At 42.2% G+C, this 14,671-nt stretch overlaps 1 protein-coding gene across 4 annotated transcripts in view; it reads right to left on the bottom strand.

Moving 5' to 3' along the window:
- Nucleotides 1–14,671, bottom strand: part of NSD3 (nuclear receptor binding SET domain protein 3) — a 121,114-nt gene that overhangs the window by 51,982 nt on the left and 54,461 nt on the right. For all 4 annotated transcript variants that reach the window (XM_062213435.1, XM_062213436.1, XM_062213438.1 and 1 more), the window contains exons 5-7: nucleotides 8,680–8,834; nucleotides 5,949–6,455; nucleotides 3,870–3,996 (exon numbers count right to left, since the gene is read on the bottom strand). In XM_062213435.1, coding sequence (XP_062069419.1) covers nucleotides 3,870–3,996; nucleotides 5,949–6,455; nucleotides 8,680–8,834 — 789 coding nt within the window. The remainder of the gene's footprint in view (nucleotides 1–3,869; nucleotides 3,997–5,948; nucleotides 6,456–8,679; nucleotides 8,835–14,671) is intronic.

Raw genomic sequence — 14,671 nt, 5'->3', positions numbered from 1 at the left:
AAAATCTATGTCCATTTAGCCATTCCTTCCCTCAACTTATTTAATATTTTAAAACAGAATTTGAAATTATGCCAGTCACAGCAGTAGTTCTGGACTTTGTTCCTCCCTCCCTCCATTAATTCAGCAGTCTTTCCCAACTCAATACTGGATAAAGATATACCACTTAATATCCCATCCAAGATGTGATCCATCACTTCTGCCTCCACCCCTTCCTGTCTGCAGTTTCCATCACCATTTTTTTATTTTTAAAAGAAAATCATCCCAAGTCCTTTTCTGAACAGTGACTTAAAAAGGTTAAGCCATCACCTGCAATGCTGGCATCTCATATGGGCACTGGTTTGAGTTCCAGCTGCTCTACTTCTGATTCAGCTTCCTGCTAATGCACTGGGTACGTCAGAGAAGATGGCCAATATGCTAGGGCCCCTGCCACTCACATGGGAGACTCAGAGGAAGCTCCTGGCTCCTGGTTTCAGACTGGCTCAGGCCCAGCCTTTGTGGCCATTTGGTGAGTGAACCAGTGGATGGAAGATCTCGCGCTCTCTCTCTCTGTAACTCTGCCTTTCAAATAAATAAATCATTTTAAAATTTATTTATTTATTTATTTGAAAGGCAGTTACAAAGAGAGATTGGTTTTCCATGTGCTGATTCACTGCCCAAATAGCCACAAAAGCTGGGCCAAGCTAAAGCCAAGAGTAAGGAACTCCATCCAGGTCTCCCACATGGGTGGCAGGGGCCCAAACACATAGGCCATCTTCTGCTGCTTTCCTAGGCGCTTTAGCACGGAGTTGGAGCAGCCAGGACTGGAACCTTCGCACTGAATTGCGATGCTGGTGCCCCAAGCATAGCCTCACCCACCACACCACAACACTGGTCCCATGAACAGTGATTTTTTATTTATCTCTTGTTATAAATCAGAATCCTAATTAAATTTCCCTTACAAAAATATTTATTCCTTCATGCCACTTAATCACAAGTTTGCCTATTACTAGCAATGCAAGATTAGGACGTCAAGACTGGTTCTTCCAGAAAATTATGTATCTTTGGTCTCTGAGATACTATGCTAAAATATATAATAAGAATTACATATTTGGGGCTGGTGCTGTGGCATAATGGGTTAAGGTGCCACCTGCAGTGCTAGCATCCCATATGGGTGCCAGTTCAAAACTTGGCTGTTCCACTTCCGATCCAGCTCTCTACTATGGCCTGGGAAAGCATTAGAAGAGGGCCCAAGTCCTTGGGTCCCTGCACCCCCATGGGAGACCTGGAAGAAGCTCCTGGCTCCAGGCTTCCGATCGGTGCAGCTCTGGCCGTTGTGGCCAATTGGGAAGTGAACCAGCAGATGGCAGACCTCTCTCTCTCTCTCTGCCTCTCCTTCTTTCTGTGTGTAATTCTTTCAAATAAATAAATAAATTTTCAAAAAAAATGAATTACATATTTAATCTCTGCCCCTGGTTCCTGGCATGGAGCTTCTAAAAACCCTTCTAAGTTTCTGAATGACAGGATGCGCACGCTGCTTTCATTCTAGTATCCAGTACCTGGTCTTCGACCGCAGCTCCTGACACAGCTCCTACTGCCTTGGAATTTCCAGTGTGACAGGAGGGTGTTTTGTCCCAGAGGGCTCTTAGATGGGGGCTGGCCACCAGAAAGACCTAGCCACGGTAGAAGCTTCAGCCCCACCTCTCATCCTCCAAGAACAGAGAAGGGCTGCAGACTGAGCTAATAACCCATCATGCCTACATGACGGGGCCTCCATAAAATTCTGAACTGAGGGACTGGCATTGTGGTGCAGTGGGTTAAGCTGCCACCTGCAATGCTGGCATCCCACATGAGCACCAATTCCAGTCCCAGCTGCTCTACTTCTGATCCAGCCCCCTGCTAATGAGCCTGGGAAAGCAGAAGATGACCCAAAGTACTTGGGCACCTGCCAATCACCTGGGAGACCTGGATGGAGTTTCTGGCTCCTGGCTTCAGCTTGGTCTGGCCTTTGCAACCATTTGGGGAGTGAACTAGCAGATGGAAGGTCTCTCTCTTCCCCTCTAATTATGCCTAATTAAAAAACAAACAAAAAAGACCACCCTGAACTGAGGGTTTGGAGAACTTCAGGGTTGCTGATAACATGGAGATGCCTAGAGGGTGGCACCCCCACAGAGGTCACGGAAGCTGTGCAACACTTCCCACATACACTGCATTTGCAAGTCTCCTATCTGACTGTTCATCCTTATCTTTTGTAATATCCTTCATGATAAACAGGTAAACAAGCACAGAGCTTTGCTGAGGAGGAGGTCATGGGAACCTCTGCTTCAGGAGATACAGGCTTCCAACTAGCATCTGAGGTAGGGCCAGTCTTGCAGGAGCCAACCTGTGGGAGCTAAGTCTAACTCCAGGCAGACAGTGTGAGAAAGGAACTGAACTGGAAGACACCACAGAAGTGACCAGCGTATGCAGAGCAGCAAGAGGAGGACAGAAAACAGTTCGCCTTTTCTTTTTTCTATTACACATTTACTACATCCAAAAAACTTTTTTAAAGAACAAAATGAAAGAAATTCCTTTCTTGGAAACTAAGATTCCAAATGACCAAGCCAGTTTATACCTAACTCTTCTGGATGACCATATTGAAGCTGTCTTAAAGAAAGACCACTGATGTAATGCTGTTAAATAAACTAAAACCACCATTCAGTTAAAACTGCAAAATCCTTAGTGCGTCAATGTCCTAAAAAATTATTTTTTTTTAATTTAATGTCCTAAAAAATCATTTTAAACAGTTCCAAGGCACAGTCTTCCTAAGTAAGAGGCATTTTTCCTTTAAACATGAGTTCATCACAGAACAGGTTACCTTAGGACAGTTAGGCCCGGGCCGCCTCAGCTACTCACGTCTAGCGCACCTAGGAATGATGAAAAGAGCTCTGGCATCTCCCCACTTTTTCCCAATAGTGGCTGGGGAAGAAATGCTAAGACTGTCCTGTTCTCAAAAGCCCTGTAGGTGTGGAAGGGTTTGGTGCAGTGGGTGAGACACTGCTCGGTACACCTGAATCCCACATCCCAGTGCATGGTGAGTATCCCAGTTCCTCTGCTTCAGATCCCGCTTCCTGTTAATGTGCACCCTGGGAGGCAGCAGATGATGGTCACCTGGGTCCCTGTCACCCAGCTGGGAGACCTGCATTGAGTCATGGACTCCTCGCTTCAGCCTGGCCCAGCTCTAGGTTGTTGTGGGCATTTGAGAAGTAGAACACTGGATGGCAGATCAATCTCTCCCCCACCCCCACCTTTCAAATAAAGTGAAAGTAAATTAACAAATTTTTAAAAGTCAAATTACCAAATACCAATAAAGTCCTATAGGAAAAACAAATGTGACTATGAATAAAGCTCTCTAGCCAAACCATTCTTTCCTACTGAAACAACTGCTTTCATAATTTGATTTTTAAAATATAATTTACAGGGGCCAGTGCTATGAAGTAGTGGGTAAAAGCTGCTGCCTTCAATGCCAATATCCCATATGCACGTCTGTTTGTGTCCTGGCTGCTCCACTTCCAATCCAGCTCTCTGTTAATGTGCCTGAGAAAGCAGTGGAAGATGGCCCAAGTCCTTGGGGCCCCGCACCCACGTGGGAGACGTGGAAGAATTTCCTGGCTCTGGCTTGGCCCAACCTCCTTGGTCACTGCAGCTATCTAGAAAGTGAATCAGCAGATAGAGGATCCCTCTCTCTTTGTAACTCTTTCAAAATAAGTAAATCAATTTGCAATTTATGTATGTGTATGTGTGTGTGCGTGTGTGTATGTATAAAATTTACTTTTGCTAACTAAAAGTCTCTTAGGACCATGGCTACCATTAGACATCTCAGAATGGATTGTGCACACTGCATTCACACCCACCTGTAGGACCAGCTGTTGCTTCAGGAGATGATACATTCTGTGGTGGCTTTTCACTTCTCTGGTTTGGTGTAGAAATTATAAGCCTGTCTTGCCCTCTGACACTTATTTCTGTTTTGTTACCAATTCCCTTTAAAACAAGGCAAAATAAAAATAGTGTTTACTAGGTTAATGACATCATGGGCTTACAAATTTTAATTTGACTGAATTCTATATGGTTTCTTATAACAGCTATTTATCTTGGCCCTTTTCAAAATCATTAGATGTCTTCTCAAACGTACAATAAGATCACATGGGGGAAAATACTATTTAAATCCAGCTGATAAATATCACCAAAAACGAACGTGTATCACACAATTTTCTGTCAAAAACAAAATATTTTCTGGTCTGAACAGTTTCTTCATTTACACATGTCACAGTAAGAGAATTCTTGTCATTTTCATTTGGTAAAGTGCCCTATTACACAGTCAGCATGTCTTAAGAATATTGTTGGATACAGAAATGTCATTCATGGTCACCAAAATGAGATCCAAAGAGAAATCAAGAGCAGACAGAAAGCAGGTACAATTAATTTAGACCTCACTTTGGGTATTTTTAATTCAATGAAGTGAGGGAGGGTCTTATACATATGTATGTATTTTTAAGCCTTCATTTTTAAAAGACCAGTTTTATTTAAAATTTTCTTTAAATAACATTCTTTTTCTTGGGGGGGAGGATGTGTGACAAAGTTTGATTCATGCATCTGGAAGCAGGCAAAACTGTCTCCAAGAATAAAGACAATTTGTATTCAAAAAAGATGATGTTCGCTGGCGCTGTGGCTTAACAGGCTAATCCTCCGCCTTGCGGCGCCAGCACACCGGGTTCTAGTCCCGGTTGGGGCGCTGGATTCTATCCCGGTTGCCCCTCTTCCAGGCCAGCTCTCTGCTGTGGCCCGGGAAGGCAGTGGAGGATGGTCCAAGTGCTTGGGCCCTGCACCCCATGGGAGACCAGGAGAAGCACCTGGCTCCTGGTTTCGGATCAGCACGATGCGCCGGCCGCAGCGGCCATTGGAGGGTGAACCAACGGCAAAAAGGAAGATCTTTCTCTCTGTCTCTCTCTCACTATCTACTCTGCCTGTCAAAAATAAATAAATAAATAAATAAAGATGATGTTCATTTGCTACCAGCAGAAACAAGTAGTGACCACCACTTGCTTTCCAGCTTGAACCTATGTGCAGAGACAGGCGACAGAGGACCTGGACACTTCTCTCTAGGAATACCTATTACTAATGAGGCACACCTATGGTTCATTAGCTATTTTAATGCAGGGAAAAAATACATGCAGAATTCATTAAAGTATGTACATATGACATACAACTACCCCCAAATCCCAAACTCAAGACTGGTGTGGGCTAGGAGGGCAGGCAAGAGGCACATGGAATATATACTACCAATATTATGAAAGAGTTTAAATCTTAAGATAAAATAGAAGTGTCCTAAGTAGAGGTCCAGGGCACACGGATGGAGGCATTCAGTATGAAAAGGCAGTTTCTATCCCATTACCCAAGGTGTCATCCCGGTTCACTATCTTACAACACACACAGTCCTGGTATGTCTCTAAAATGCAGTCAAATATCCCAAGCCAACAGAAGTCTAACAAAACTGCCAATGTAACCAAACAGGTCAACAGGTATAATTTACAGTGGCTTTTATAATGATTGTTAATTCAGATAGCTGACAAAATTGATTTTAATAAGAAGCACACTTGCAACTAAGAAAAACTAACTACACAAACTAGAAACAAAGTACCCAGGTTTTTTTTTTTTTTTCCTCATGACTTTCAGAAGCACAGCTCAGTTTTGGCTGCCAATTCAAGATTAATCTACTACAGATGGAAATATTACAAAAGAGGAGGGAAAGAAGAAGAAAAACACAGACTGTTTTTCCTATGTCTTTTTGCCCACAGCGTAAACAGTTATGTTTCATATGTAATGGATACAAAGGATGTTTAAGTTATATTTTTGTGTTATTATTTTCTCAAATGCCAAAGTTCACTACTTTTAAACACCGTTCCCCAAAAAACCCAATGGGAAAAAGCAGATACCTTCGTTGAATAAACAAACTGATCAATAAATTTCCCATCTCCTGTAGCATTCTGAAGAGCAAACACTTGTTCAATTTTCACAACTGGAGACATGTTACACTTCTGCAAATCCAGGCTCCCTTTGTGCATTGTGATGGAAGCTGGCAAGGACTTCCTCGCTGCTGCTGTTTTCCAGGCTATTTTAACAGGAGGCGGCTCGTCCTCCTCCACACTCGCGTGCCGCCTCTGGCTGTGTCTCCGGTTTTCAGTACCTGACTGCGAGGAGGCCACCTCCCCTGCGCTGGTCTGTTCTGACTGAGTGTTCAGCACAGACCTTGGTTTTCGAATTTTTTTAACTTCGGCTTTGGAGGCAGCATTCTTTTTTGCTTGGTCTTCAGGCTGTTTATCGATATAGATGAAAGTATACTGTTCTATTCTTTCTTCTCGAGTCATTTTCAATGCTTTTTCCGCATGGGCAATGCCAATATCCCACTGAGCACGTTCTCTCTGGGGTCGGGGTTTTCGAATCTTTAAAACAGATACAGAAATAGGCATTCTTTATGTGACATGCTTTAATGTAATGGGTACAATAAAAGCAATATATATTTCCCCTGTGATCCTATTATCTTTTCAGGTTCTTCAGTCAAGTAAGTAGAATGTTCTAACTCCGTAACTTTTATACATTAGTACTGCTCTATCCAGGACACTAAGGTATACTCTTTTTCATATCTTTCCTTTGATGATCACTCTGCTGGACGAATTCCCTAAGGAGGGAATCATCCTTCTCAAATAATTTTCATAAAAAGCTAGTGAAAATGAGGGAAAAAAGAAAGATGACAGAAAAATGGTTCTTTTTAGTGGCTAATAAAACACCAACATTAAAAATGACACCCACGGCCGGCATCATGGTGTAGTGGGTTAAGCTGTCGCCTGCGATGCCAGCATCCCAAATGGACACTGGCTCCAGTCCCAGCTGCTCCACTTCTGATCCGGCTACCTGCTAATGGCCTGGGAAAGCAGTGAATGATGGCCCAAGTGCTTGGCCCCTGCACCCATGTGGGAGACCTGTTCCAGTCCCAGCCACTGTAGCTATTTGGGGAATGAACCAGTGGTGAGAAGATCTCTGTGTCTCTCCTCTCCCTCTATAACTCTTTCAAATATAAATAAAGTACATCTTAAACACTTACACACATACACACACACACACAAAAGACACATCGGGGCAGGCACTTGGTGTACACCACTTGACATACCTACATCCCATATCAGAGGGCCAGGGTTCAAGTCCTGGCTCCACTCCTGATTCTAGCTTCTTACTAATGAGCACCAAGAAGGCAGCAGGTGATGGCTCAAGTAGATGAGGTCTCTGCCTCCTGACACGGGAGACCTGGATTGAGTTCTCGGATCCAGGCTTCAGCCTGGCCCAGACTCAGCTGTTGCATGCACCTGTGGGGTGAGCCAATGGATAGGAGAAATCTGTCTGCCTCTTTCTCTGTCTCTCTTTCAAATAAATAACCAAATAAAAAATTCTGACATGCCCCAAAGCTCCCATTTCTCTCTCATACCTAAGGGCAGGGAACAAGTCAGGGGGGCTACAGGCTACAGAGATCACAACAAAGCTAACAGGCAGAGGGCCAGCATTTGAAGCTGCGCTGCCAGTGTGTACAGTAAGGCAAACAGATAGAAGGAAGTGAAAGGAGAACCTCAAGGAACAAATGAAAGCTGATAAAACAAAGGAGAGCAGCCATGAATGAGAGAAGAAAATACACCTCCACCATAGCTCCCATGTGTCTCAATGTCCAAGGTCGATCCAAAGATCTGGCATTGGCATAAGAGGTAAGAAAACTCTGAAAAATGATGTTAAAGGTGAACAAAGAAGCTGAATAAAAGTATATAAGATAATCAAGGCAACTAAGAATTACCTAGATGATTTGACAGAAGCCACTAGAAAGAAATCAGTTAATGAAAGTATGAGATGCAAGAGTATATGTCAAATATTGATGTATCAATCTGTGAAATCTAACTCTGATAAAATCAACCAAAATCCTCTCTGATAAGACTTAGCTTTTTAAGTGTAACAATGACAGATTTCTGAGTCACAAGACATACTATAATTGAGCTTAAAATACATCACACACACTTCCTGGTCCCAGCACTTGTGTGATCTTGGTTGAACCAGTGACTTAAGCTCCTATGCCTCAGTTTCATCTATAGAAAATAGAATAATAGCATCTACCTCAAATAGGTATGACTAAATGAACAAATAGATATTAATATTATATACATCAGTTCATCTAGTATATAAATTTACTACATAGATACTGCTTAAAACAATATTTGTCTCACAGTAGGTGTTTACCAAATATTTTTTAAAAGTTTAGTTTCATCAAACAACTTTACTAAATAAGAATAAAGAGAAATTATGGGAAGATATTGAAATAGGAAAAAAGAATACCACCATGACCATCCCAGGCAAAATCTACATTTCACTGGCATCGACTAGATTTATATACATTAATTCAACTCACAGTAGAACCTAACACTGTATTAAGGAAGTACTTAGAAGTTTCTAATAGTACAATATTGTTTATATGACATATCAAACTGACTGACACACCAACAAACTCTTTGAGGAGTTAAAATTACAAATCATTCCAACAATTGCTTGAACTTAAGTGTGAAAAATCCTTCTCAATTATTACACTGCTTAGAAACCCCACCAGTTTAGTAATATTAACATATTGGTAGTTACCTTTTGTTTTTCAGAGTGGTTGCTGGCTTGTTTGGTGGCCTCAGCCAGTAACTCTTCATACTGTTTATGACCTTTATACTCCCGCACTCGCTTTTCGTGAACCCATGCCCTCTCCGGCTGGTTGCTAAAGAACTGGACATGGTATTCCCGGGCCCCTGAAAGTAAAAGCCCTCCATGAACATATCAGAACATAAACATCCACACATACTTTGCCAAAAGGTGTCCTGACCTAGATTCTAGTGTTACTCCCATTCAAATATGCACATTCTGGACTATAAAAAGATATACTGCAATTCCTGCAATTACCCAACTAACAGCTACTGTAATAATCATTCCAAATGACTAAAATCAGCATAGAAAGCTTTAAGAGACAGAAAAGCAGAAATTCTGCAAATTATCAGGTTTATTAGCTTGACTAACAATTTATTTTTATTTGTCTCAAGTATTTTTTAAATTTTTTTGACAGGCAGACTGGATAGTGAGAGAGACAGAGAGAAAGGTCTTCCTTTTTGCCGCTGGTTCACCCTCCAATGGCCGCTGCGGCCAGCGCATCTTGCTGATCCGAAGCCAGGAGCCAGGTGCTTCTCCTGGTCTCCCATGGGGTGCAGGGCCCAAGGACTTGGGCCATCCTCCACTGCCTTCCCGGGCCATAGCAGAGAGCTGGCCTGGAAGAGGGGCAACCGGGATAGAATCCGGTGCCCCGACCAGGACTAGAACCCGGTGTGCCGGCACTGCAAGGCAGAGGATTAGCCTGTTAAGCTGGTGTAAAGCACCAGCCTGTCTCAAGTATTTTTTACAAACAAACCAGGTTATAAATAACGTGTCCTTCAAAAACCGTAAAAAATGTTTTCTTGAATTTCTGAAAACCAAGTGTTGGTCAAACTACTTTTCTAGCTATGTAACTATGTGCTATACAGATGTGAGGAGGAGGAGAGGCCTCTGCAACAGCCATACTATTTTCATAATTATGTCAAGACACTGTCTTTTTCCCTCTGTTGACATCTACCCTTAATGGTGCAAAAGCTATAACTGAATAAGATGGCTGGCATCTTAGCAGGAATAAAGACCAACTCAGCACACCAGACCGCACCAGTCTGTACTCTTTACAATTTGAAAAAGAAGCCAGTTTTATTTAATGTCCTTGATGGAGCAGCAGAAAGTATTAACTTTACTAAATCTTGAGTAATGTCTCTTTTAATATTGTGTGACAAAATGGGAAGAACCAACAGGAACTCTTTCGCATACTTGGAGTAGGATAGCTATGATGTGAGTGCCAAAGTGGTCTCTCAGGCATCCTTTTCTTCTTTTTTTTTTTTTTTAAGATTTATTTATTTATTTGAAAGTCAGAGTTACACAGAGAGAGGATAGGCAGAGAGAGAGAGAGAGAGAGAGAGAGAGAGAGAGAGAGAGAGGTCCTCCATCTACTGGTTCACTCCCCAATTGGCCGCAACAGCAGGAGCTGAGCCGATCCGAAACCAGGAGCCAGGAGTTTCCCCCGGGTCTCCCATGCAGGTGCAAGGGCCCAGGGACTTGGGCCATCTTTCACTGCCCTCCCAGGCCACAGCAGAGAGCTGGATTGGAACTGGAGCAGCTGGGTTTTGAGCCGGCACCCACAAGGGATGCCAGCGCTTCAGGCCAGGGCATTAACCCACTGCGCCACAGTGCCGGCCCCTCAGACCACCTTTTCAGGGAACACCATTTTCATTAGAAAGTACGGCTGAAAGAATGGTGGTTATTCCTACTTGAGAATCTGGTACAAAAATGAGCAAAGCAAGTTTGTTTATTACCTCAAGGAAAACAACACTATTTGCTGCCAATAACAAAACTGGATCCTTTAAGCAAAATCAAAATTTTGGAAAATCTGTCATTGTGTCTGAATCTGTCAGTTTCACAGTAATCATTTACTGATCAAATCAGTGGTGACATTAATATGATTTTTAAAAATATAAACATTTGGAAAGTCTGTCTGCCTCAGTAAATGGTTTTCAAATGACCAACGCATGATGGTACAAAATCATGAAAGATGTATGCACAGTGTAACAGAGAACTGATGGATTTTCACGCAACAGGTGCAAAAAGGTCACTGCTGAGATTCCAGACTCAGCATTGTAACTAACTCTTGCTAAGTTCTCTCCTAACATCAAAGAAGCACACCCACAATGATCTCAAACAGCTATTAAAATCTTCTTCCCTTGGGAATGGCGCTGTGGCTGCAGAGGGTTAAGCAGCTACCTGCAGTGCTGATATCCCAAGTGGGCCCCAGTTCAAGTCCCAGCTGCTCTGCTTCTGATTCAGCTCCCCCCCCTAGTGGCCTGGGGAGGCAGTGGCTGACGGCCCAGTTGCTTGGGCCCCTGCACCCACATGAGGCTCCTGACTTCAGAATTTCAGGACTTTCAGCCCTGGCCATTGTGGCCATTTGGGGAGTGAACCAGTAGATGGAAGGTCTCTCTTTCTCCCTCTGTAACTTGCCTTTCAAATAGAATAAACAAATCTTAAAAAAAGAAATACTCTTCCCTTTTCCAACTACACATCTGTGTGAGGCAGGATCAATTTCATAAACTTCCACCAGAACAACAAATCATAACAGAATGAAGGAGGAGATAAGAGAATCCAGCATTTTCATTTAAGTTAGACATTAGACATTTTCAAAAATGTAAATTAATCCTACTTCTCATGAATTTTTTAAGGACTTATTTATTTGAAAGGTAGAATGAGAAGAGACAGAGAGAAAGGGAGAGAGAATGAGAATCTTCCATCTGCTGGTGCATTTTCCAAATGCCCACAACAGCCGAGGGCTGAGCCAGGCCAGAGCCAGGAACTCCACTTGGGTCTCCCACACGTGTAGCAAGAACCCAAGTACTTGGGCCATCATCTGCCACCTCCAAGGTGCGTTAGCAGGAAGCTGGAGTGGATGGGGAGTAGCATGGACTCAAACCAGTACTCTGATATGAAACATGGGTGTCCCGAGTGGTGGCTTAATCTGCTGTGCCACAATGCCCATTTCCTCATTAATTTTTTTGAGAAGACAGCTTTCCATAAAAATATAACTTGGTAGTATATAATAAGCTATCATTTTACAATAAATTTGTTAATAATTTTAAAGTTTTCTCACCTTTAATTTCTATATTAAAATAAATAGTAATAGAAAAGACCAACAAAAACAAAAGCATTTTTGAGTCCTCAAATGTAAAAGGAGAAGGGGTCTTAGGACTTAAACATCTGAGAATGGCTGCTTAGGAGCAGTGCTGCTCTCCAAGTGTGGTCTGAAGAACAACTGAGTAAATGCAGAGGAGGAGGACCACTCAGCGGCTATAACAGCAATGTGACATTGTCATGAGAGCTAGACACAGCATCAAAAATAAGTTTTTGTATTTTACACAAGTATTAGTCTGCAGTGTGATAGAGAAGGAAAATTCTTTAAATGAACAAAAACTTTTCTTGTGAAGATTTGAAATATGGAGAGACGGGCATGGGGAGCAAGATCTTCCACCCACTGGTTCACACCCCAAACAGCAGCAACAGCCATGGCTGGGCCAGGCTTAAGCCAGGAGCCTGGAACTCCACCCTGGGCTCCCGTGTGGCTGCAAGGGACCAAGCACTTCAACCATCTTCTGCTACTTGTTCAGGTGTATTAGTGGGGAGCTGGATTGGAAGTGGAGCAGCCACTTTGAAGCGGACTCAAACCAGCAACTGTATGACATGCTGGCATCATAGGTGGTGGTTTAACCCCCAGGCACAATGCCAGCCCCTTAAAACAAGTGTTTTACCAAATACAATTTCGAAAAGCATTGTTCTGAAGAAAAAGTATCAAATCAACAGAGAACTGCAGGAACTGGTTTTCTCAAGGAATTTAATTCAGGTAAGGAGAGAAAGGCAACAAGTGGATTCTGACTAAAAAACGTTTATAGGCTTAAATTGAACTGATAGTTGGCTATACTAATTATATCCTAAATTTGACAAATTTTGATTTATTAGACATTAATAGATTATCTGAAGATTTACTTTGAAGCCAAATTAGTATATCACATGTAAAACAGACTATGAAAATACAGAAACACATACAACTCATTTCCATATCATCTAAGACAGAAAAGCCAGTACAAATCTAACTACAATTAAAAAAGGCCGATAAAATTCCAAGGGTTTGCAGGTAGAAACACAGACATACAATATAAATTAATAAGTGAACTTGCAGGATAGGCTGGTGGGTACAGATAATAAGATTAAAGAACACAAGATACAATCTGTTTCCAAATGTCAGTTATTTATTCAGAAGTAAAGAGAAAATCTGATGGGATGGTAAATTATAGTTAAAAACTCCAACTCATAGGCAACATGATCGTACTTAAATACTTTCAAGACTCTCCTTTAAATCATTTGAGAGGAAAAAACTCAGTTTTATTTGCTAGCACTTTGTTTCCTGCTGAATGGAAAACTATGAGGTAAATAAAAACCTGAAGACCTGAAAAACCAAGAAACAAGCACACCAATACTTGAAAAACAAACTACACTTCCAACAGAAAAATAGTGAGAAAATGTTTTAATACAAAAAAATGCAAAGTAAACCTAAGTTTGAAGATAAAATAAAACATCAGTTTTATTTTAAGAAAAATGTTATAAAATGTTATTTTAAGAAAAATATTAACTAAGAACAAATTATGAATGTACCCAATACCTGAAAATGTTTTAATTTCCCTCTCATTTTTAATTAGTCAGCACCGTACACCATGTCATGACTAAGCTGGTACTGGTGGGCAAGGGATATTTAATCAGTAAGTCAGTCTTCACACAATATATTGTTCTGTCTCTGTGAGAGGAAAAAATACAGCTTGGGCTTGTATAGCATGTGATTTTTAAATGAATACCCTGAAAAGCACTAATTGTTTTTTTTGTTTGTTTTTGTTTTTGTTTTTTTGACAGGCAGAGTGGATAGTGAGAGATAGAGACAGAAAGAAAGGTCTTCCTTTTCCATTGGTTCACCCTCCAATGGCCGCTGCGGCCGGTGCACCGCACTGATCCGAAGGCAGGAGCCAGGTGCTTCTCCTGGTCTCCCATGCGGGTGCAGGGCCCAAGCACTTGGGCCATCCTCCACTGCCTTCCCGGGCCATAGCAGAGAGCTGGCCTGGAAGAGGGGCAACTGGGATAGAATCCGGTGCCCCAACCGGGACTAGAACCCGGTGTGCTGGCGCCGCTAGGCAGAGGATTAGCCTGTTGAGCCACGGCGCTGGCCCCTAATTGTTTTACTTGTAATATTTTTCTTTTTTTTCCCTTTCTTTTTTTTTTTGACAGGCAGAGTGGATAGTGAGAGAGAGAGAGAGACAGAGGGAAAGGTCTTCCTTTTTGCCCTTGGTTCACCCTCCAATAGCCACTGCGGCCGGCTCATCTCGCTGATCCGAAGCCAGGTGCTTCTCCTGGTCTCCCATGGGGTGCAGGGCCCAAGGACTTGGGCCATCCTCCACTGCCTTCCCGGGCCATAGCAGAGAGCTGGCCTGGAAGAGGGGCAACCGGGATAGAATCCAGCGCCCCGACCGGGACTAGAACCTGGGGTGCCGGCGCCGCAAGGTGGAGGATTAGCCTGTTAAGCCACGGTGCCGGCCATTACTTGTAATATTTTTCTATAACAAAACAAGTAGCAATAGGAACAGAGGCTTTATTTGTGACCTTAGACATTCTCTGGTTAGTACCACAGTAAGCTCACAGCAGATACTTGAAAACTCATGTATGAAGGGTAGTAATGTTGAGATTTAAATTGGCCTAAAGCTGCATTCTTAATTTTTTAATAGTGTGCCAGTTTTGTTGCTGTAGTCATGTAAGTCTTGTTGAAATGAAAAGTTATGCGTATCCCACAAATTAAAAAATTTATGTGTAAAATAGTGTGAATAAATCTCATATAAAATATCAAACTACATATGAATATTTTCTTCAAAAACATATGAAAGCCAATAAAATCCACTTAAATTTCAAAGAAAAATTGATAGGGTTAAAAGTAACA

Source organism: Lepus europaeus, chromosome 16, assembly GCF_033115175.1.
Source record: "Lepus europaeus isolate LE1 chromosome 16, mLepTim1.pri, whole genome shotgun sequence".
NCBI lineage: Eukaryota > Metazoa > Chordata > Mammalia > Lagomorpha > Leporidae > Lepus > Lepus europaeus.
This window is presented reverse-complemented; position numbering and strand designations above follow the sequence as displayed.